Raw genomic sequence first — 24,475 nt, forward strand, 5'->3', positions numbered from 1 at the left:
CCCGGTCGGTTAAACTCCCGAGGGGACACTTTGCATATTAGGCTTTTATATATATAGATAGCCAAAGTATGGAAACAATCTAAATGTCCAGTGACAGATAAATGGATAAACCAGCCACCCGTTACCTCCTGAATCCCGTGTTCTGCTGTGATAGTGGAGGGATTAAAGGTGTTCCATTCTCCCCAACGGCCCAGGCCACACTGTGGGACACTTTCCCTGAGGTCATCAGGATCAGCTGATTACTGCCGTCAGCTTCAAATGACAAGGGCACGCCTAGGGAAACACCACATCAGACAGGATGTTGTTTAGAATGAGGGAGCAAGCTCAGTCCTGGTGAGAAAGCAGGCAGTAGACAGTGAAAGGAGTGGGTGAGGGTGGCAGGGATGGAACCCATAATTCAACATCACTGAACTTCTTCAGGTGACAGGCGATGATGCTCAGAATCACCGTGTGGCTCTGTCTCTGACAACAGAGTGCAGACATTGTAATGAATAATGCACCTGGAGTGGGGCCATCTGTGTGCACATTCTGGTTCTGACACTCAGCAGCTATGTGACCATAGACCAGGGGTCCTCAAACTTTTTAAACAGGGGGCCAGTTCACTGTCCCTCAGACCGTTGGAGGGCCGGACTATAGTTTAAAAAAAAAACTATGAACAAATTCCTATGCGCACTGCGGGCCCGGGACGCGTCGGCTGCTAAGCAGCACAGGCAGCGGCACCAGGCGGGCCGGATAAATGTCCTCGGAGGGCCGCATGTGGCCCGCGGGCCGTAGTTTGAGGAGGACACCTGCTAGACAAATGACTTAACCTCTTCATGTATAAAATAAGAATAAGAACGGCATCTCCTTCCAAGGGTTATTGCGAAGACATTCATTCACTCACTCACTCACTCAGAAGACACTTATTTGAGCTCCTACCTTGGGCCAGGTGCTACTCTAGGCACTGAAGACAACAGTAAAGAATGTTAAGAATCCCTGATATCAGGCCATTTATATTTGAGTAGGAAAGGTGGGCAATAAGTTAAATGCAATGCACAGTATGTTTCAGAGTGATAAGTACAAAAGTGAAGCATATATTAGGGGTGGTATAGAGAAAGTGTGTGTTTGCGGGTGGGCAGGGGTTGAGCTTTCAGGTGCCCAGGGGAGGCTCCAGGAGAGGCGACTTTGGAGCAAAGGCCTAAAGAGGCTGAGCTCGTGAGACGTAGAAATCTTGGGAAAGAGCATTTCTTGGCAGAAGGACCAAGTGTAAGAACCCTGAGGTGGGAGTGTAAGAGGCTGGGGGTGAAGAATAGCGGGTGAAGTGAGGTCACACTGGCAAAGCGCTAGTGCCTGGGAAACGGTGACCACTCAGCAAACGTTTTCTCTTACTAAGCTCTGTGGTCCCAGTAAGGCCTCCCGGATTTGGCCCCCGCTGAACGGAAATGAATGATAAGAAGTGTCTGGGCAGTAAGTTCAATCAACCAGAGGAAGAAAAGATTTTCAAGCACTAAATAGAGCAACTTCACACGCTGGATTTCCAATTGATGTTATTAACACGAAACTCTATAATAGCGTCTGTATTTTTCCAAGACTTTTGCTACATATGAAACATCCCATCTTGATCTTCAAAATACCTATCAGCCTATAAAGGGGGTAGTATTAGATCTACTTTATGAACGAGAAAGATGATATTCAAAGAGGTTATGTGACAGCTAGGGTCACAGGGCTTCTCAGTGTCAGAGCCAGGACTAAAGTCTCCGTCTTTGGGCTTTTAGACAGTGAGTGAGTTTGGGCCTTGGAGTTCTTACAGATCTCCAGCTGTGACCTCACAATGAAAAAACACCTTGAGCCCTAGCCGGTTTGGCTTAGTGGATAGAGCGTCGGATTGTGGACTGAAGGGTCCCAGGTTCGATTCCGGTCAGGGGCACATGCCTGGGTTTCAGGCTTGATCCCCAGTGGGGGGCGTGCAAAAGGCAGCCAATCAATGATTCTCTCTCATCATTGATGTTTCTCTATCTCTCTCCCTCTCCCTCTCCCTCTCTGAAATCAATAAAAATACATTTTTTTAAAAAAACCACCTTTAACAAATGGCAACAGAATCAGACCAATAAGCAGGTAAGTATTAGAATGATAAGATACAGAATATTAAAAATATTTTTAATATGTTTAAAAAATAAAGTAGTGAATGGATAAAAAAATGACTGAGTGAAAAAAGGACAAAAAATTATCACACCTAACCAGACTTATTGGAAAAAAACCTAGATAGAATATCTAGAGGTGAAAAAATACTACAAGAATTGAAATGAGAACGCAATGAGTTGCATTGATTAGGCACAGCCAGTGTGAATTCATGACTCAGAAGACAGATATAAAGAAATTACACAGAATGTAGCAGTGAAAGAAAAAGATATCAAGTGTAAGAAACACAGTGGAAAGAGTGAAATGGTCCATCATTTATCTAACCAGAAGGGCAGGAAAAGATGAGAGAGAGTATTAATTAACGATCTCTCTGTTATCAGTATGTAAGTTACTTCAAATTTTACAGCTTTCAAATAATATCACAATGTACATTTTTTTAATGCACGAAACTTTGTCCTCATCTCAAATTATTTTCTTGGGAAAGATTCCTAGCAGTAGAATGAAGGTATCAAAGGCATTCTAACTGCCCTTAATCCACTCTGCCAAACTGCTTTATTCTTGCAGAGCTCCGTGAATTTACTGGCCCCCAGTAGCATATCAAAAACAACTTTGCAAAAAGTTGTATGTACTTATTGTTTCAATTTGAATTTCTGATGGCAATTTTAGAATTATCGGGTGGACCGGGAAATGAAAAAAAAAAAAAAAAAGATACATTCACATCTGACAGTAGAACTGTGAGCCCCTGAGGATAGTCCGCTGTCCATACCACTTCCAACTCCCTCGTGGTCCAGGGCCACATGCTGGTTACTGCTGAACTCCACTTCCTCGATGGGAGCCCTTCCAGTGACAACGGTGGTTTCAGGAATAGGCAGAAACACTTCTGCTAGCAAGGTGGTGCCACTGTGCCCCACTGTTTCATATACCTGAAATCGAGGAAGAGAAATAGCCACATAAGAGCGGCAATAGGTCACCGGCTGCACAGGACGCTATTCACAAATGTTATATCTTTTAAGGGGTTGATATCCAAAATATATAAGAAATTCATACAACTTAACATCCCCCCCCCCCAACAATCCAATTAAAAAATGGACCTGGGTAGATATTTTTTCCAAAGAGGATACACAGACAGCCAACAGACATGAAAAGATGCTCCACGTCCCTAATCATCAGAGAAATGCAAATGAAAACCACAATGAGATATCATCTCACACCTGTCAGAATGGCCATCATCAATAAATCGACAAGTATGTGATGATGGGCATGTGGAGAAAAGGGAACCCTCGTGCACTGTTGCTAGGAATGTAAATCAGTGCAGCCTCTACGGAAAGCAGTATGGCAATTCCTCAAAAAATTAAAAATACAGCCGAGCCCGGCTGGCATGGCTCAGTGGTTGAGCGTCGACCTATGAACCAGGAGATCACTGTTCGATTCCTGGTCAGGGTTTATGCCCCAGTTGTGGGCTCCATCCTCAGTGTGGGGTGTGCAGGAGGCAGCCAATCGATGATTCTCTTTCATCATTGATGTTTCTCTCTCTCTCTCTCTCCCTCTTTCTCTCTGAAATCAGTAAGAATATATTTTAAAAAATACAGCTGAGATCAGGGTGCACCCTAAGTCCAACATGAGTATCTCTGTAAGAGACAAAAGGACACAGAGCTACAGAGAAGGTCATGTGAAGACGGAGGCTGAGACTGGAGTTAGGCCATCATAAGCCAAGGAACTCCCAGAGCCACCAGAAGCTGGAAGGGGCCAAGAAAGACCCTCCCCCACCTCCGGAGCTCCTGGAGGGAACGTGGCCTTGCTGACCCTGGGTGTCAGACTTCAGGGCTTCCAGGATTGAGAGAGTAAACATTTGCTGTTCTAAGCCACCACATTTGCATTGCTTAGTATGGGAGCCCAAGGAAACTAAAACAGACAGAAATAAACACATTGCTAATGGTGGGATTTAAATTAGTAGGGAGATTTATTTTTTTTGGGGGGGGTCCTAACACTTGTAACTCCTCTCCCAAGCCCCCTCCTAACCACCTGTGACTATAGCATAACTGATTTCTCTGGTACATTATGCCAGGGTACTGGTACAGGGTGAGACAGAGGCACTCCTCTGATGAATGAGCCAGAGGTTCTCCCTACCTCCACCCTCCCTCAACGCCTCCCTTTTCTCGAGGCACACCTTTGAGCACTGTGGCAGCACTACTCTGTCCACATTTTGAGGAGGTGAGTTGGGGTAGGTAACAGACCTCCTTCTGCCAAACCTTACGCACAGACATGTCCAGGAGGAGGCTGACCCTTGAGAACCTACCAGGAGGCTGGCAGAGCCAATAGGTGTCTGCCAACCGCCTTGCTCCTGAGATGACCAAGATATTCTTAGGACAGTGACTATCATTATAATGCTTACCTGCAGCGTTAAACTCTCCGGCCAGCTGACGATTTGCAAACTGAAAATCTGTCCAAAGTGGACTCGGAAGTCTGCCCCGAGTGGCCGCCCTTCGGTCCTGGACACCTCCTTGTCATTGAAGATCACCTTTAAATACACCGAGCGCCTCTTGACATCTTCCCTTCGTAAGACTTCCGCCCTGCAAAGGGAGACCATTGGCAGGTGAGGCTGGTGTTCACTGACTGAGGATAACTGGAGTGCTTGGCAGATGGACATCAAACAAGACAAGATATGCTGGAGATGACGCTGCCTGTCATGTTAGCCCTCACTGAACCCAAAGGACTCCAGGTCTCGCTGAGCTTCTATAATAAAGATTGTGATAGAGAGGAGGAGGCCGGAAAGGCCATTGGGATCTAAGAATCGGGTCCAAGCATCGCTGTACAACAGTTTCCTTAATGTTTTTCAAACAAGCCTTACATTTGTGTCCCAAAGCTTTAAGTAAACAGACACATCAATTCTTAAATGGAAAGAATTCAAACCATAAGGGGCAGTAGTGATTTATATTTGGGTGGGACATTTTATCCTAAAAATACACTGAGTGGCCAGATTATTATGATCTCTGAACGCATAATAATCTGGCCACTCAGTGTGTGTGTGTGTGTGTGTGTGTTTGTGTGTGTGTGTGTGTTTGTGTGTGTGTGTGTATGTGTATATATATATATATTAGAGGCCCGGTGCATGAATTCGTGCATGGGTAGGATCTGGCCAGCCTGGCCAGGGGGAGGGGACATGGGTGGTTGGCCGGCCTGCCTGCTGGTCGAGCTCCTGGTCGAGGGGACAATTTGCATATTAGCCTTTTATTATATAGGATATACACTGAGTGTCCTGATTATTATGTGTTCAGAGATCAAATAATCTGGCCACTCAGTGTAAAACAGCATATCACAGCAGTTAGGCCACGTTGGCTTCTCTGAGATTCAAGCTGGTTTTGTTTGCTTGTTTGTTTTGTTTTAGTTTGCTTTGTTTCTTAACACTTTCCAATAGTGAGTGAGGGCTCACTGCTTGCAGGGGATTGAGAAATGTCCCTTATTTTTAAAGGTCATTTGAATCCCCAAAAAAGGTATCCTTGGGAAGTATATTATTCTTAAAGCCAGGAAGTTAAAAAAATAGATCAAAACCAACAAGAGTGGCCATTAATTTTACTATGTATATGTGCAAAGATGCCCACCCCAAACTCTGATTGTTGGTTAAGTCAATGGCAACTCAAGCTTGTTAAGGAAAGGGTAGGCTTCAGATGCCTGACACAGTGTCCACAACTCCCTTGGAAGGCTCTGCAATTTCAGCAAAGGGCGAAGCTGGCCTCTGAAGTGGCTGAAATCCAGGGCTGAGGGGAGACCTGGGTGTCTGTGCCCCGGAGAGGGGTGCTACCGGTGGACAGAAAACACACAGTGAAGTTATAGATAAAGGCTCCAGATCAAAAGACATGCAGGCAGCAACTGTGAAGAGTGCCCTCTAGAGGCAGATTCATGTACTGGGCTCCTGGGAAGCCAGAGGGGAAGCCAGCAGGGATGCATTAACTAGGGAGGTGAACCACAGGGAGTCACCAAACTATGGACAAATATGGGCAATTTCATGTGGTTCAATCAAATACATGTCTGCAGAGAGTTAACGATTCTCCTGATTGCATGGTGTCGGTCAGGGGGAGTACAGGAGATGCATACTCCACACCGGGTGTATGTGTGTGCATGTTCACGGGTATGTCTGTGCGTCACCTGTCAACCTCACCTGGGACACTGGTCATTGGGTGTTACGTTCCCAGCTAGGCTCAGCTCTGGGACCAGCATGGGCTCCCCGGGCCTCCTCCTGCTCCGGGCTGCTCTCTCCCGCACCTGCTGCTCCAGCACTGCCTGCCGGGTGGGCTCTGGGGGGATGGGTTTCATGGGACCCTCCCCAGGAGATGGCTCCTCCACCTCCTCATCATAGTGTTCTTCAGCTGCTTGTTTCTTTTTCTTTTTCTTGGCCCTCTGTTGGGTGAGAGGCAACCTTATGTCAGACGGAAATGTTGGGATTTCATTGAAGAACACAGTCTTCAGAATCAGATAGACCTGGATGCAAACCCAGCTCCCTCTCAGGTAACCATGTGCACTCAGGCAGGTTACAAAGCTACCTGGCCTCTCCGTGCCTCCGTTTTCTCTTCTACAAAATGGGGACAATCATGGGAAACTCCTTCAGGGCTGATGAAATGGGGTAATTAATGCCTGTAAAGCACTCATCACAGTGCCTGGTCCCTAGAAAGAGCTTACAAAAGTTAGCTATTTAAATGATTATTAATATAGATTCTCAAGGCCAAGGACACATCTTGAAATGAAAGTGAGGCTGTGGCCCGGCTGGCGTGGCTCAGTGGTTGAGCGTGGACCTAGGAACCAGGAGGTCATAGTTCTATTCCCAGTCGGGGCATATGCCTGGGTTTCAGGCTCGATCCCTGGTGTAGGGTGTGCAGGAGGCAGCCTATCAATGATTCTCTCTCATCATTGATGTTTCTATCTCTCTCTCCCTCTCCCTTTCTGAAATCAATAAAAAAATATATTTTTTTAAAAAAGTAAGGCTGTGAGCAGGACTGGCACTGCAGGTCCTCTTCATCTATTACTTATTGCCCTTGGATTCAATTTTGCAGCTCATGTGTCCAAAGTTATGTAGTTTTCTGAGGGAGACCCCGAAGCATCAATGCCCTCCATTCAATGGGATGATGCATGTAACATGCCTGACACATACATGAGCAAGTACTGTTATGACTTGTTTGTTCTCTCAGATAGTCACAGAGTGGTAATAGAGAGCTAACAGTGATAGCAAGAGTAACTTGCCCAAGAACACACAGTTGGAAAACCCTGGCTCTCTGGTTTCAGCTAGCTCTGTAGCTTTTTAAATAAGTGCATTCATTAGCCAGTTCATTCACTAATTCTTTTGTTCCCTGGCAAGGGGGCAAGGAGAGAGACAGAGCAGAGCCAGCAGGGAACCCCGGTCTGGCTTACCCAGTTTCCCTCCTTCTGTCTCATGGGGTGCCCTCTAGACCCTCCCCCTCCCCCAGGTCAGCCCAGTTCAAGGCTGAGGCTCCGTGTGTGAACCTGGGCTTTCTTCCAGGCTTTCCACTGCTGATACTCGGTTCTGTATTCTTCCATCTTCTGCTCGTACTCTTCCGAGTGTTCTTCCAGCAATTCGCTTATTTCAGTTTGAATTTCTGCTTCATATGCTTCTTCGTCTGCTTTCAGGTCCATTTTTTCCCTTTAAAAAATTTACAGTACCTTGGTTATTTCTTGAAATGAAGTAATAGAGTAATAATAGCAGCAACCACCTGCACCAGGCTTAATTTGTGGCAGGAACTCTTCTAAAAGTTCTGCACACGTCAGTTCACATCCCTGCGATGCAGAGACTGATCATCCATGTTTTATACACGAGAAGACAGGCACAGAGAGGGTAAGTAACTTGCCCAAGAACACCAGTTGGTGGTGGAAGAGCTAGAATATTTACTGCTAAACAATAACGCCCCTCTGAGTTAAGTGACCCAGATGGCATACTGACATGGTGCCGGTAAACTCTCCACCGGTAGCAGTAGAAGGTCACTATAGTTATCTTATTAATCCTTCAAGTCTCTGAGGACTCACTTTGTCATGTTGCTTACCCAGTCCCTAAAACCACTTTTTGACCTGGGATTGACAATTGGAGTGTTTCTTGGATGATTCTGCAGACACTCCATCAGGTGCTCGGCTCAACCCAAGGCAGTGCTTCCCAAGGTGTGTTCTGTAGAACACTAGTTCTGTGACTGCCCGAGTCAACCTGAGGTTAAACAAATGGGAGCGGCCCCTTGCTCATCTTTGCAGGTTAATGGGCAGTGTGACTCTTTAGGAGGGGATGGCCGACATGCCTACCCAGTGCGTCCCACCAAGCACTTGTTGCCACTCATCACCTGCAGTTATCTCCTTGATGTGGTCAGGCCAGGTCAATGCTGTCTGGCCTCTTTAAGCGCCTTGTCCCTTTTAGATAAACTTAGTCAAGTGCCCAGAGCTGAGAAATGTTTGCTATGTATATGTGTAGCCTGGTACGTTAACAATTAGCAGTCCCCTAAGGCACAAACGTTTACAGATTTCTAGGATTCTACCTAAGAAATCCATTTGGAAGCACAGTGACACCTCAAATTTATAAACATTGGGGAAGCCTGGCTCAAAAGTTTAGTTCCATCTCTGATAGATAAGGAAGCATTCACTTCCTCCTTGTTATTCGGAAACATGAATGAGCTGGTGGAAATGGGGGAACTTGTGCAGGAAAAAATTATGCTGTATCATAAGATGGCTAGAGGAACCATGAATGTGAACGGAGGGCACTCCAGAAGAGGTTAGGAAGAAGCACTTAGGGAGAAACGGGGCCTAAGTTTTACGAAAGTGACAACCTAGAGGTGACCTGAAGGGTAAATCTCCTATAAATTTCAGTTTATCCTAAACTTAGGAAGGAAGCAAGGAAGAAGAAAACAATCTTATAAATACTCTCCGTGGAGGTTAGAAAGGTAGCCTGGGAGACAGATTTTAGAAGTAGAAACACCGAATTTCTGGGAGACATCCATGGTTTCTGTGGGAGAAACTCTTTGAATTTGTTTTTCATGAACTAACATTCAACGAGCACACACCCAGTGGCAGGTGCTCTGTTGGGGACCAGAGTTCCAGTGGCGACAAGGTCCCTGACCTCACAGAGCAGTTTACATTGGGAGGATGTCTTCTCAGCCTCTGATGGTTACAACCCCCCAAAATCACCATCCGCAGCTCTCTTTGGCTAAAACATGGCTGATTTCAAAGCCAAGCATCAGCTCATTGCCCACACTTGTCACTTTCGTGTTGGTATACGATCACAACACTCATTCAGAAGAAACCATCTGGAGGGGACTAACACCAGCAGAGAGACTCTTGAATCCATACACAGAAAAGGCTTTGCTGTGTTAACTGCACTCTTGCTCATGGATCAAAGCCTAGTGAATGCGGCCTCCTTAGCATAAGTGCTGTCAAAGCATACCTTCCCCACACCATGCCCTGGTCAGCTCCAAGTGAGCTGGAGACGGATGTGAAAGATAAAGCTGTAAAGACTGTAGGAGACAATATACAGACCACATGGACTATCTCATGACTCAGAGGTTTTCTTCAGCAGATATGAAAAGCACCGATCACAAAAGAAAAGTCTAAAACAGGCGTCCTCAAACTATGGCCCGTGGGCCACATGCGGCCCGCCGAGGACATGTATCCGGCCCACCGGGTGCCGCTGCCTGTCCTGCTTAGCAGCCGACTCGTCCCGGGCCCGCAGTGCGCACAGGAATTTGTTCATAGTTTTTTTTTTTAAACTATAGTCCGGCCCTCCAACGGTCTGAGGGACAGTGAACTGACCCCCTGTTTAAAAAGTTTGAGGACCCCTGGTCTAAAATATCCTTTTCGAAGTTAAGAACTATTCATCAAAAAGCAGAAAGAGAGTAATAAGACAGGTTCAGATGGGAGAGGCCACTGCGGCAGGCACCATCCACTAAGGTCTCGTGAGCGGGGTGTATGCCGAACTCCTACGAATTACGAAAACGGTAAAAGGACAATCAATCCAGGTCAAAAATCAACAAAAGCCTTGAACAGACACCACAGAGAAGAGGAAACCAAGGTGGCCAACTCATGTATGGGAAATAAAAATTAAAACATGCCATCATTAGATTAGCACAATGTTCATGTTGGACATCAGGTGAGATGGATATGGGTGACCTGGACCTACGGGGACACTGGTCAGAGTACAAATCATCTCAATCACTCTGCAAAAATGTCTGGATTCAGCATGTAAATTATTGGAAAAATGCCTCCCTTACGACTCAACCATTTCATTTCCAGGTATACTTCTGGAAGGTTAGGCACACGAACCCTAAAAGACATGTCCACAGAAATGTCCCCAGAAGTGCTGTTTATAACAATTGAAAAATGGGATCAACTCAATGTCCACCAACAATAAAATGGAGAAGTCCTATGATATCATATAATGAAGAATTATAAAGCAAAGAAACTGCAGCTATGTGCCATGAAGTAGATGGATCTCACCTAGTATTAAAGAAACCAGTGTGTGTTCACTAAAGAATACACACAAAATACTTTTATTTATGGAAAAGTAAAAAACTATATGTTCCCAGGAATTATACATCAATGGCAAACCTGTAAATAAAATCAAGGAAACACTGATCATAAAAGTCCAGAAAAGGGTTACTTCCGGGATGAGGAGGGTCGAATTGGGTTAGGAACATGGGGGCTGCCAGGTTATGTTTTATTTCTGAACCTGGGGAGTGGTTACATGGTTATTTTTTCATTTGTAAGTATTTTTTGTGATTATTTTTTAAACTGCACCTGTGTTTTATACATTTTTCTCTATGATATAATCCAATAAAACAATTTTTGAAAAAAGCCTACTTTCTCAAAACAAGTTTCAAGGGCGTGTTTGTAAACCTCTGGAACTCTCGCAGGGACTTCATTTCTTTCCAGACTTTTATGATGGTCTTAAGCAACGTTCGATCTGTTTCTTGTTCAGCGTCACGGAGTTTTCTTGTTTGCCTACAAGATATAATACACACACACACACACATATACATATATATCAAGTTATTTAGCTGTGTTTGCAAATTAAAAAGAACTAATAATGCTATAGTGATTGCATATTTAAGAGCTATAATATAGAAAACCAAAACCATGAATGTAAATTTGAATACAATAGGATGTTGATATATTTTAAGAGGGTCTTTTCTTTTCTTTTCTTTTTGCTAGGTGAATCTGACTTCAACTTAACTAAATTAACTTTTAAAATTATTATTAATACAATGTACCTTTAACAAATCAGCTCCATTGACACTATAAAAATAAAGAGCCCAATATATGCAGTTTTTATGGACTAGATTATTGTTAACATAGGGGGGTTTGTTGCTGTCCCAGTGAACAACAAATATATCCAAGTCTGTGTTAGCACAAATCACAGTTCTCCCATTAGGAGACGAAGTAATGTTAGTGGGTGCCTTTGGCCTGATTTGAAGAGGTAAAAACCTGTGAAATCCTTGCAGGCGCCTTGGAAAATGCTTCGGTTTTCATTTCCATTATTTAAAGTGTTTGCCAATTATCTAGTGCCTTACTTTAAGCTCTCCATGGCTGATAGCCTAATCCAGAACCCAAATGTACTCTATTATGCCATTAATTAATTAATTAGACAGGTGTTTTTTTTTCTTGAGCAAGTACCAGGTGCCATGTCAGGGGATTCCGAAGTGTCTAGGAGATAAAAGGTGTCCCTGTCGTCAGAAAGTTTAGCTCAGGATACAGGCACATAGATAAATGACTGTAACATACAATGTGAGCTTGGCCTAAGAGGGCTTGACCTCCAGAAGGCAGGCTTGAGCCTGGAGTTGTCCTTGTGATGACTAAGCCTGTGGAGAAGGTACAGAGAAGCATGGAGGGATGGTTTTCTAATTATTCGACTGGTGGTCATGGAAAAGGAAGATGACAGCCAGTTAGTGGTTGGGTGGCCAAGAGTCCGGACTCTCTGCAGAAGGTGGAAAAGCAAGAATGCAGTGAACTAGAATAAAAAGCATTCTTCTTGAGGAGCATCAAGGCATTTTGGTTAAGGACACAAATGTGGGAATCACTCCCCAGATGTAAATCCTGCTTCTATCGTTTACTAGCTGGCATGTGACTTTTCTGTCCATGTGTCCCACACGTGTGTACCTAGGACAAATGAGTACTGTGTCAGGTGTTCTGTAGGGTTAGTAAATGGTATCACACAGCAAGCATCCTCTTAAAATTCAACATTATTTTACCCATATCGATACATGCAGCGCTAATTTAGTCACTTTGACGGTGGTATAGATGCTTCATTTAGCTCTAGCAGATGTGTTCAGTGCTATGGGGTCGTTTCTGGTTTCTGATTTTGTAAGTGATGCTGTGAAATCCTTGCAGGCGCCTACAGGTGCATGTGTGCATGGCTCCTTGGAGGGCACACGTCTGAAGCAGAATTTCTGGGTCTTAGCTGAAGGGTATTTCCTCACTTTGCTTGTCTCCGGCCAGGCTGTTCCCTGAAGGGGTGGCTGCAGCAGTATTCGTTTCCACCAGCAGAGTGTGCGAGTCACAACATCCTACATCTTCATTCCTTTGTTGGGCTTCCAATTTGGTGTTAATATGATGAATATATCTCATTGCTTCTTTTGGCTTAATTTCACATGTATTCAATGCATTCAGAAAAACTGAAAAAATTGAGCTCTCAACAATTGCACATCAAACCGGGGAAAAAGAAAGTTACAATTATAGATTTTAACTCACCGAATTTCAGATTTATACTCATTGATGGCTTTTGGGGTTATATCAACAGACATAGAAGATTTTTCTGGATCAAGGCCGATCTGAACAGCATTTCTTAAAGCTTGGAGCTTAAAAAGACATGGATACATGCTTTGAGTTAGACACTGTCCTCCCTACTGCAGGTCACGTGCCTGGACCCACATATAAAATGACCCACCCACAAAATGACCCAAGGACCCATCATGTAAATGGATGTCCAAGCATCCAGCTGTTTCCAGGCTTTTGCCACAATGAACTTTGACAAGGAGCTGTTTCTTCTATTCTTGGGAATCAACCACAGTCCTCTGCTCTACCAGCTGAGCTATCGAAGGGATGGACTCCTTCTTCTATTCTTGAAAAAAAAAATAAGGAATACTAAAGAACATTGCATGTCTGTCCTTGTTCTGTGGCTCAGATAAGCAAAAGGCTCATGAGATATGTTGCTTTTATGTGTGTGTCTCAGACACAAGGTTTTTTTCAAGGCTAAAAGTGGTTCCTTTCTGGATCTTGGACTTACACTGATATTTTTGTGATGTGAAGAGAACATAAAATAATGGACTTATAAAAGAAGGTATCATGGAGTTATCTATTTTTGGAGGTAGTAGATTTTAACATCAGGGTAGAAGACTAAAATTGGCCATAGTCAAAATTATCCATGAAAATTCCACAGGATGGGATTACATTGGAAACCATTCTAAAATGGATGGCCATTTCTTTGAGCATCAGTTGAAACAACTGACTTGTGTTCAGGTGCCATGTTATGGGGAATTATATATACAATGAGAATGTTTCTAAGGACAGAGAGATTCTCTAGCCTTGAACAGCCTCAGCATCTGAGGTCACATAAGCAAGACACAGCCAAGCGTCTTTCATCTAATACCCAACCCTGGTAGGTGAGATCACTTGCACTATTTGCACAAACCTTTCTCTTTTAGCCAAGTGTGTGCCACTGAATTTGCACACGTTCAAGTACATAGTCATGTCCTTCCTTTTGTTTCTGGGTACAACAACATATCATACATCCTAGAAAGAGGGGCCACATGGACATTTGCTGCTGGACATGTTTCTGTTGATTGGGCCCATCAGAAGAACCAACCCCACCAACAATGAGTATGGAAGAGTGTACCTTATCAGTAAGAAATTGTGCCTTGTTTCTCTGGCGTCTTGCAAGGTACTGGTCATATAACTGGGCCAGCTTGGCTGCCAAAACATGCTCTCGGCTAAAACAGGGATGATGGGTAAAGATTAACCCTGAAATATCAATGTCCAATTGGAAATTTTCAGGAAGGTCTCCAGATCCAATCATATGTTGAGTTCTCTGCACATATCTGACCGCCTGCCAAAGAGAGCAGAGTAGGGGGGTGGGTCGGGGGAAGGGGAACACAGTTAAGGCATTTACTAGATAATGACCTAATAAGCAATGGAAAGACAGTCAGATGCAAAATACCTCCTACCCCGGTCAAGCCAGAATGATGCTCCATCCCCTTTCCTGGTGGTTTTAGGGGCCTGCTCTTTTCTGAATAGTTGAAAGGTAAAAATGAAAAACAAGAGTGAGAAAGGAAACCATTTTAATCTTGTCTCCAAGGTTTTTTGGATTTCCTTTCTTCCAAGTCAGCCCTAATCTTTGTCCTGCAGATTATCCTGTTTCTTAGGTTTTGTCTCTGGTGATCTTGAAATTCTTTTGACCAGAGAAGCATAGATTCTGGTCCAAACTGATCATTATTGCGATCATAGATATACTCTCCATGTACAAAGTAACAGCAGAAGAGGGAGATGGAGCAGCCGAGGAATGGAAATTTCCACTGGGACGTCCATGGATCGCTTCGTGCATAGTGAGCCCAGTAAATCCTTCTGTGTTTATCCCATAAAATTTTAAGATATGCCCCATAGATCATCTCTGCTTTTGAGGTTGGAAGGTGCAAGGTGGAGAGACCTTTCTGATTCTGTGTCGTAGACACTGACTGTGATCGGGAAGTGGGCAGTGAGACACATCTCTCGATCCTCTGTTTTTGCAGAATGGAGTTTTTGGAACCTACTTATGTTATCTGGAAAATGACAAGTTTATGTGACATAAATGTATTATTTATTAGTTATGAAGTTAAATGGAAGTTGTAGAAGCTCTAGTGAGAACTAAAGCGTCTATCTTTCATAAATTGTGGGTAACTTTCAGTAATCTCTTCACTTAATTCCTCTTCATGGCAACATCTAAAGAGGCTGGGCTGGGGGAAGCTTGGATTCCAGCTCTGGTTCTAACTCTAATTTGCTCTGGAACCTTGATGCGGTTGCTACACATCCCTGAGCCTATTTCTCCATCTGTAAAAATGGGAGGCTGAGAAAAGATTAGCATTTTGTAGATCACTAGGCAGCATATCAACCACTTCTCATATACCATCTCATTTGTTCCACAAAGATGAGTGGATGTCTGCGATGTGCTGGGCCTGTCCCCAAGCAGCCACTGTATTAGGAGGAGGACTGGGATCTGACCTTTATAACACGAGGGGGGAAGGATAAGGCCTGGGGTGTGCACAGGGAGTCTGGGAAGCCCAGTAGAGGAGACTCCTATGATTATAAGATTCTAACATTTTCCCCTCTCAGACTAAGAATAGGAAAGGGAGGTCTAGATTGTTTATGTGTGTGTGTATGTGTGTGTGTGTACATACATGCAATTTTGTACAGAAATATACTCCCACAGCCCTGACCGGTTTGGCTCAGTGGATAGAGCGTCGGCCTGTGGACTGAAGGGTCCCAGGTTCGATCCGGTCAAGGGCATGTACCTTGGTTGCAGGCACATCCCCAGTGGCGGGGGGGTGCAGGAGGCAGCTGATGGATGTTTCTCTCTCATCGTTTCTGACTCTCTAACCCTCTCCCTTCCTCTCTGTAAAAAATCAATAAAATATGTTAAAAAAATATACTCCCACAGGTTATCTGCTTTTCAGTTACTATTAGTCATCGAAATAGTACTGGTATTACTATTCACACTTACAGCAAAGCATGTACATATGAGCCTTCATTTACCAGTAAATTTGTCCTGGCTTGGTGTTGCTGTCTGTTTTGCACTGGTAAGAATATATGAGTTTATTTCTTTTTAGCCATTTAATCTCATACTTTGTCCTCTGCCAGATTAGTAGACTAATAATGTATATTTAGGACTTAGGATTTTCTGCAAGAGTCCAATAGAGTGTATCCTACATTTATTTTTAATAAAACAACATATTTTCTCCAAAAAATAGCATTCAAAAATAGCATTTTGAAAAAAGCATTAAAATGTCTTTGATGAGAAGATTGGTCGATATTTTGTTTTTTAAAAAAGTCCTTGTAAACTAGGATGTGTTTACAAATGGAAAAGGATTGACTATGTCTCAGTCCCTTCCAAAATAGGCTGAATTGCATCTCACTTTGGATTTATAGGGCAGAAAGCCCATCCTGAATGGGTCTTATTCCACCAATAGTTTGTATGTTATGAAAGCCCTAGTTCTGGTCATTAAGATCCTTACACTTTAGATGGCAACAGTGGAGATCCATTTCTTTCCTCTTTTATTCCAGTAAAAGTATCCAGTTATCACCTGCATTCATGTTAGAAGTTTTTACTCCGTGTGTGGTCACGATGTGTCTTGTGAGCACCCAGACTACCTGGGTGACTTGGAACATTCCCACCTCACAAAGGCATGTACAACTGAACATCCTTCCACAGACTTAAAGGAGCATTCCTTCCTAATTGCTTGGCTCTGGCTGGGTCTTGCCTTGTCTCTCCTTTTACATGGGGTATGAGATCACTCAGGTGTGGCTCTCAGGTTCCATCTTGTACTCTTCTTGGTGAATAAGTAACGTTGGCAGCATAGTTTCAGTTACTTAAAATATTACCTGGGGCACCTGTGCTTTGTGTCTCTTTCCCCAAATCTGCATTAGCCCATGTTCAAGTGGTTATTGGCGACCTCTGCTGTAAGCTGAGCTCAACGAAGTAAAAATAGCTCCCAGGACTCTTGGGAGTCATTGGGTAAGACCACTCCAAAGACCCCAACTCTCTTCCCAGTGGGGAGGAAGACCCCCTGGTTTGTTGTCTTTCTTTTTGTTTGCTACAATTCCTCCCAAGAATAAATAACATTGATAGGGCAAATTATTTTAATTTTGAAATTGATTTAATCCTCAGTCTTTAACTGAAAACTGAAAACCAGAACTGTCAGCGATGGTGCATATGGACCATCTGCTGACGTTCTCAGCATGAGTAGAGATGCATGCCCATGGAGAAAATAATAAAGTTGTACAGAAAAAGAATAATCATTGGCGGGATTAAAATCCAAGTGTCCATATTTGCCCCGGAAAAACAGTAGCAACTTAAGTAAGATGACAGAAAGGAAAGAAGAACAATAAGAGCAACTAACCTGGATATGCAAATAAGACACTGTCTCAGCCATCCCACCTGGTAAACCTGCTCCCGGTTAAAGAAGGGATTAGGTGAGCACAGTAGACTCGCTTATAAATACACCTGCTATCTGTTCTTTATGTGTAAGATGTAAATTATTAAAAAAAATAAATCAAAGAAGAACACTACAAATTCAGTACTCCAAGTGATTCGAGCAGCAAAGCACTTTCAAGCAAAGGCACCTATTAAAAATGAGAGGAAGTGTACCTTCTTATATAGCGTTTCAAGCTCTGCGTGAATGTCTTGCTCCTGGGTCAAGGCTGGCGGCCGGGAAGGGGAAGGCCTGATGGGGTTGGGCAGAGCTAAGATTCGGCCGTCATCTCCGAACCACCTTCTGTCCTGGGAAGCAGGCAGAGGGAAGGACATTTTCTTCTCATTGGACAGAAATGGTTTACAAAATAAACAACATTTGCAGGGAAATTCCAGGTCCACACACACATCTCATGTACCTTCCCCCTCCCCCAATAGATCTTCTACAGTCTCTGTTTCCATTAGAAATCGAGTCTTCACGAATGCCCCCACAATTAATTTAAGATAGAGTCCTCACCGCCACCCCCTCCCCCTGCAAAAAATAAAAATAAAAAAAACTTAAGAAAAAGCTGTAATAATTGCTATGGAAAATTTTCTATTCTATTCATTAAAAATTTAAAGAAAAAAAAGGAGAAAAGCAATAGAGAACATTCTATCGTGGACCTTTGAACATTTATTTCTATGAATTGGGAAATCGTTGCCAACATCTGATTTACAGAAGCTGGAATGCAGCTGGCAGATGTGTTTTCAGCAGTGAGAGTGTGTGCCGTTTGAGATCATTACACATTCTGAGACAAGTTACAAAAAACTAAATGGCTGTGTATGGACACTCGCAGGGGAAATGAGTTCGGTGGTGCAGTGACTGCCCTGTGGGGACAGGGATCCCCTGGGTCGCTCAGAGCAATGCTGGGAGGGGGGTGTGCTTACGGGCTCCTGCACCAGCAGCCTGTTCTCCATGATGTTCTGCGTGGCCCGCGGCACCTCGGGCCTGGTTCCAATGTACAGGCCTTCGTCCTCCAGGAACCTGGGCTGCACGTTCTCAGGAAGCTTCTTATACGTGGGCACTAGACAGTCCACAGAGAAATGCAGCCACGTCAGTGACCACCTAACGTTTCCAACTGCAGTGTGGTGAATTAAAGCAACCCCCCGAAGATTTCCTTTCTGTTCTTGGAAAAAGGCCCATTTTCCAAATTAATTTCTCGAAGCAGAACAAAGGGAAAGACAAATGTGTTTACTTGCGATACCATGTTGTAGAGATGAAATAATTCAATAGCTAAGTGCAAGGAGCAGTAACGAGGGGTTAATCAGACCGTCTGCTCCAGTACCCTGGCCACTCCCCACCTCAAGGAACTCCCCCAGACTGCTTCCAAACACACAGCTGCTCAAACCCTTGGAATCTCCAAAGTGATAACTGTCCACCCTTTTGTATGCTAATGAGAAGACTTCTGAATGGTCTCAGGATTAGTGTGGTGTCCAGGGAACCAATCACATGAGGAGACAGTTGGGGCTTTCATCACCCACTCCCTCCACTCCTACCTCTGGGAGAAAAGAGGGACAGAGGGACCAGAGACAGAATTAATCACCAACGGCAGTGATGTAATCAGTCGGTTTTGGAGAGCTTCCTGGTTGGTGACACACACCTTTTGCCCTCTGCATCTCTACCTGTGAGGTCTATGTTCTTTATCTCTATACATAAAAGCCTAAGTGACCATCGCAACCAAACAGACAACTGAACAGGCTGCGTGGGGCGACTAGGCCAGCAGGGGAGTCAGTGAGGGGCGACCCAACGACTGAGCAGCAGGCTGCGTGGGGCAACCAGGCTGGCAGGGGGGTTAGTGAGGGGTGACCAAACAACCAAACAGCAGGCTGCATAGGGCAACCAGTCCCACAGGGGGGCAGTTGGGGGCTACCAGGCCGGCATGGGGGGCAATAAGGGGCAACTAGGCCAGTGGGAGGGCAGTTAGGGGCAACCAGGCCAGCAGGTGAGTGAAGTTGGGAACAACCAGGCTGGCGGGGGTGGGGGGGGAGTAAGGGGCAACCAGGCTGGTGGTGGGGGGGAGTAAGGGGCAACCAGGCTGGTGGGGGGGCAGTTAGGGGCGACTAGGCTGGCAGGGGGTGCAGTTGGGGTGACCAGGCCAGCAGGGGGCCCAGTTAGGAACCCGGGGTCCCGGATTGTGAGAGGGATGTCTGGCAGTTGGACATTCCCCAGGGGGTCTTGGATTGGAGAGGGTGCAGGCTGAGCTGAGGTGACCCCCCCAACCCCATGCACCGGGCCTCTAGTTATATAATAAACCAATAAATAGAAGTGCTTTCCTGAGTTCTAGGCGCTGTTGTATCTAGTTATCAAACCTGAAGAGGGAGTCAGGGGAACCCCTGATTTGCAGCAAAGTCCAGTAAAAGCGTGTGTAGCCTGGGGACATGCTATTTGGTAATTGCTGTCTGAAGTAGCGGGTAGTCTTGTAGGACTGAGCCCTTAATGTGTGGGGTCTGCACTCACCACTGGTAGAGAGAGCAGGATTGAATTGTAGGACATCTGGCTGGCATGGGAGGATTGGTTGGTGTAAGTAAAAACCTACACATCTGGTCACAGGACTGTTCTAGAAGCACTGAGTGTGAGTACAGGGTGCAACACAGTTGTTCCTTTTCACAGTTGTTCCTCTCAGAGCTCCCAGGGATGGTCACTGATATGATGAAGGGGCTCCCATGGCATTCTGGGATTTCTCATGTGATTCTGTCCATGATGGCTTGTTCAGTGGATATTTTTCCATGTTCTACGTTTTTTTGTGTGGGTGTGTGGAGATAGTTCTTGATTATGAAATCAGATTAGAAACGGGGATCAGTGATGGAGATCTAGCACCCTTAGACACCATCATCTTTTTTGTCACTGGAAGGAAAAGAAAGATGAGCGGGAAGACAGAAAGAGCTGTACCTGTCAGCCTACTGGGTATGAACAGGATTTCTTTCTCCTTCTGCAGCTGAACGTGGACGCTTTCATAATAGGCCGGTCTCACTGCCACGAAATCCTCAGCCCCATGATCTAAGCCCAATAGGAAATCCTCCGCATCTCTGCCATTAAGCAGCTCTTCCTCATCCTGCATGGCATTAAGAAAATGACAACAAAAATCATGCTAAGAGGATCAGTTTATATAGAAAAAATAATGTATGATATTAAACTCATCAAACAACACAACCTACAATAGTATTACCTACTTATTATTTATTTGTTCATTTAAACAAAAGCATAAAGCTACATGGCCTTTCATCTTTACCAAGTGGAATTCCTTTGTTTCTCACTCTTCCCCATACTTGGAAAATGTCAAAATCAGATCGGGCTGAAGTCAGAAGAGATGTGCTAAGGCCGTGGTCAGCAAACTGCGGCTCGTGAGCCACATGCGGCTCTTTGGCCCCTTGAGTGTGGCTCTTCCACAAAATACCATGGCCTGGGCGAGTCTATTTTGAAGGAGTGGCATTAGAAGAAGTTTAAGTTTAAAAAATTTGGCTCTCAAAAGAAATTTCAATCATTGTACTGTTGATATTTGGCTCTGTTGATTAATGAGTTTGCTGACCACTGTGCTAAGGGAAGCTATGAAACCTCAACAACTCTGGCCTCCTTGGAAGGTTGACACTTATTTAAAGAACATGCGCTCATAAGCTATGTAGCATCTTAAGCTTCCACCTGGCCCCCACCCCAGGCAAATGCACAGTGTAGGGTCCACACACTCTGCTCAGACTGCCTGGAGTCCCAGCCCCAGGGATCTTGTCTACTTTTCTGACCCTCGGTTTTCTCAGTTGTAAAATGGGTGCATTAATAGAGATGACTTCTTAGGGTTTTGTGAGGATAGGATTAAATGACCCATTTAAAAATATTAGGCACAGGACCTGTAATTATAAATATTAATGGAAGCATGTTAGTTTTGCATAATTGAGGATTTTTCACACGTTTGCTTCTTTTCTTTCTCTTTTTTCATCTTCTCCTTTTCCTCTTACTTTCTCCTTTTTAAAAATCAAGGCTTTGGCCGAAACCGGTTTGGCTCAGTGGATAGAGCGTCGGCCTGCGGACTGAAGGGTCCCAGGTTTGATTCCGGTCAAGGACACATACCTTGGTTGCAGGCACATCCCCAGTAGGAGGTGTGCAGGAGGCAGCTGATCAATGTTTCTCTCTCATCGATGTTTCTAACTCTCTATCCCTCTCTCTTCCTCTCTGTAAAAAATCAATAAAATATATTAAAAAAAAATCAAGGCTTTGTAAAAAAACAGCAATACCTTTTAAAATCCTGTGGAGACTTGCAGGTAGCTGAAGACACGGCGGCCGCCCAGCTACCTGCCTCCTATATTTCCTCCCCAAACAATAAGAAAGGAAGAGTAAATCTATGTGGTAACAAAGCCCTCAGCATAACTTGAAGACAGAGAATGCCAAACACCTCCAAAAAGGAAGGATGTGCCCTAACTGGTTTAGCTCAGTGGATAGAGCGTCAGCCTGCGGACTCCAGGGTCCCAGGTTCGATTCCGGTCAAGGGCATGTACCTTGGTTGCGGGCACATCCCCGGTAGGGAGTGTGCAGGAGGCAGCTGATCGATGTTTCTCTCTCATCGATGTTTCTAACTCTCTATCCCTCTCCCTTCCTCTCTGTAAAAAATCAATAAAATATATTTAAAAAAAAAAAAAAAAAAAAGGAAGGATGTCTCTTGATCCTGCCCTACTTCAGCTTGTGATGAGCGAAGACCAACAGCAAAGACAGAAAAAGGAAATGAGCGAAAGGGCCTCGAAATGATCTAAAACTCCCGCCAGAAAGACCAAGTCCGCTTTGAGTATGAAAATGTGAACAAAGGTCTGGGCAGGCCGGAGCGTGGACTGCAGGAGGGCTTCTCATGCAGATGACTTCAAAGGGCATGTTTTGCCCGGCTGGTGTAGCTCAGTGGTTGAGCATCAACTTATGAACCAGGAGGCCATACCCCACTCTGGGGATCTCAAGCCCACAACCCGGGCATACGCCCTGATGGGGAATTGGACTGTGACCTCCTGGTTCATAGGTTGATGCTCAACCACTGAGCCACACCAGCCAGGTAAGTCCTTTCCACACTTTTACAGACATGCTCTCTTTTATCGCACACATACCACTCACAATTATGGAATCTGAGTTGTAGCTTGGGTGTGGCACGGGGCACCAAAAGCTGCTTGCCTGTAAGGTTGTGGGGGCAAGAAAAATCTGCAAGCCACATGGTTCTGCTTTTTTTTTTCTTTTTCCATAGAAGATGGACAGATTTAATTAAAGGCCCTCACTACCCAAAATGCGGGGTGACATCAAAGGCTACAGAAGGTTACGTGAAGCTAGTACCCCCTTTCTTTCACCCAAGACATGGATGAGCTGTTCTGTGTGGCGGTGGCAGTTTTGCCTTCAGCCACTTTCTTCCTGGCTAGGGTATCATCCTCATCCACTTTGTCGTCCTCCTCTTCCTCCTCATTAACATCACCATCACCATCATCATCATCATCGTGGTCCTCATTGTCATTACCATCATCATCATCTCACCATCACAATATTAAATACCATTTTGTTTACTCCTTGAACAGGTGGCCCTTCTTCCTCTCCCTCCTCCTCCTCCTCCTCCTCCTCATTAACATCATCATCATCATCATCATTGTGGTCCTCATTGTCATTACCATCATCATCATCTCACCATCACAATATTAAATACCGTTTTGTTTACTCCTTGAACAGGTGGCCCTTCTTCCTCTCCCTCCGCCTCCTCCTCCTCATTAACATCATCATCATCATCATCATTGTGGTCCTCATTGTCATTACCATCATCATCATCTCACCATCACAATATTAAATACCGTTTTGTTTACTCCTTGAACAGGTGGCCCTTCTTCCTCTCCCTCCGCCTCCTCCTCCGCCTCCTCCTCCTCATTAACATCATCATCATCATCATCATTGTGGTCCTCATTGTCATTACCATCATCATCATCTCACCATCACAATATTAAATACCGTTTTGTTTACTCCTTGAACAGGTGGCCCTTCTTCCTCTCCCTCTGCCTCCTCTTGATTGGCTCCCTCTCTAGGTTTTGCTTTTGGTTTTTCCTCCAGTTCCTCTGGTTCAGGATCAAAGGTGAAGGTGAAGAAGTTATAGGCTTCTTCGGCAGAAGGGAAGCCAGGCGGAGGCTGAGGAGAAGCAGAGAGCAACAGAGTGTCAGGGTTTATAAGCTGGGATGAGCTGTGCACTGTTCGCTAGCAGCAGGCTCCATGCTAATGGCATCAGGCATATTACCTCTGTTGAAGGTCCGAGACTACTGGTAATTAGCTGTGACAAGGGCAACAGGCAGCTGGTGGCCTCCTTTAATAAGTACCTTTAATGAGTTACCTTTTGTAAACGGGCTATTATTTACACCCCCACAATCACATAAATATATCATCAATAGCAGTAAAAGCTTTAGAAAGGATGATTAAAATGCTCAGAAATGGATTCATTATTTTATAGGCCAATGCTGAGGTGGTTTTATTTAATCATGAGCAATACAAGATTTGTTAGCCTTTTTTTAAAAGAGCATTTTTGGGGGGGGAAGGGGGAGCTTTAGGTCTTCTTGAGTTAGTGTCCCCTTTTTCGCATATTGAAAGCTGTTGCAACATCAGAGCTGAATAAATAGTCTTTCCTGCCCTTTAATGCATTTCCCTGCCCCAAATCAAGCTAGCTTCTAGGATTTAGAAAGTAGGAATTATTTCTCATACTTTTTTTCTTCATTCTCCACAGCAATAGGAGGCAGGTCATGTATACTGTCAACTCTCATTGGATATTTTTGAAAAATAGAAATTAACAAAAGCCCATGATTTAAAGTATGCATGGTTTAAAACAAGCATGATTTAAAGATAGGATTTCTCACCGGGGGTTTAGACTTGATTTTTCGGACACAGTCACGGAACTTGACTCTTGAATAACTTTGGGAGTCATTGTCTTGTGCAGTCCTTTGGGTCTCTCTCCCTGGCTGGATGAGTCGAAAATGATAAATACACCGTTTAAATAAAAAAAATAAAAAAACTAAGACTGTTGTAAAACAAGTATTAACCCTCCCAAGGCATATCTTGTGACCATTAATTTAGATCACCATTCCTGAGGAATGAAATGCTAACAAATGTCAAATATATTGGAAGGTTAAGGTTGCTGA

General features: G+C 44.4%; 1 protein-coding gene across 9 annotated transcripts in view; it reads right to left on the bottom strand.

The window, feature by feature from the left end:
- CC2D2A (coiled-coil and C2 domain containing 2A) overlaps positions 1 to 24,475 on the bottom strand; it is an 82,560-nt gene that overhangs the window by 39,784 nt on the left and 18,301 nt on the right. For all 9 annotated transcript variants that reach the window (XR_013961298.1, XR_013961299.1, XM_080681920.1 and 6 more), the window contains 13 exons: positions 24,194 to 24,295; positions 23,304 to 23,477; positions 20,241 to 20,403; positions 18,239 to 18,375; positions 17,489 to 17,620; positions 13,988 to 14,197; positions 12,844 to 12,950; positions 10,957 to 11,097; positions 7,612 to 7,768; positions 6,275 to 6,513; positions 4,511 to 4,688; positions 2,885 to 3,041; positions 126 to 273 (listed from right to left, as the gene is read on the bottom strand). Coding sequence is in view for 7 of the 9 variants with exons in the window: in XM_080681920.1 (XP_080538046.1) it covers positions 126 to 273; positions 2,885 to 3,041; positions 4,511 to 4,688; positions 6,275 to 6,513; positions 7,612 to 7,768; positions 10,957 to 11,097; positions 12,844 to 12,950; positions 13,988 to 14,197; positions 17,489 to 17,620; positions 18,239 to 18,375; positions 20,241 to 20,403; positions 23,304 to 23,477; positions 24,194 to 24,295 (2,045 nt within the window). In the remaining 2 variants the exon portion in view is untranslated. The remainder of the gene's footprint in view (positions 1 to 125; positions 274 to 2,884; positions 3,042 to 4,510; positions 4,689 to 6,274; positions 6,514 to 7,611; positions 7,769 to 10,956; positions 11,098 to 12,843; positions 12,951 to 13,987; positions 14,198 to 17,488; positions 17,621 to 18,238; positions 18,376 to 20,240; positions 20,404 to 23,303; positions 23,478 to 24,193; positions 24,296 to 24,475) is intronic.

The sequence above is a fragment of the Plecotus auritus genome, assembly GCF_963455305.1.
Source record: "Plecotus auritus genome assembly, chromosome: 1".
NCBI classification, from domain to species: domain Eukaryota; kingdom Metazoa; phylum Chordata; class Mammalia; order Chiroptera; family Vespertilionidae; genus Plecotus; species Plecotus auritus.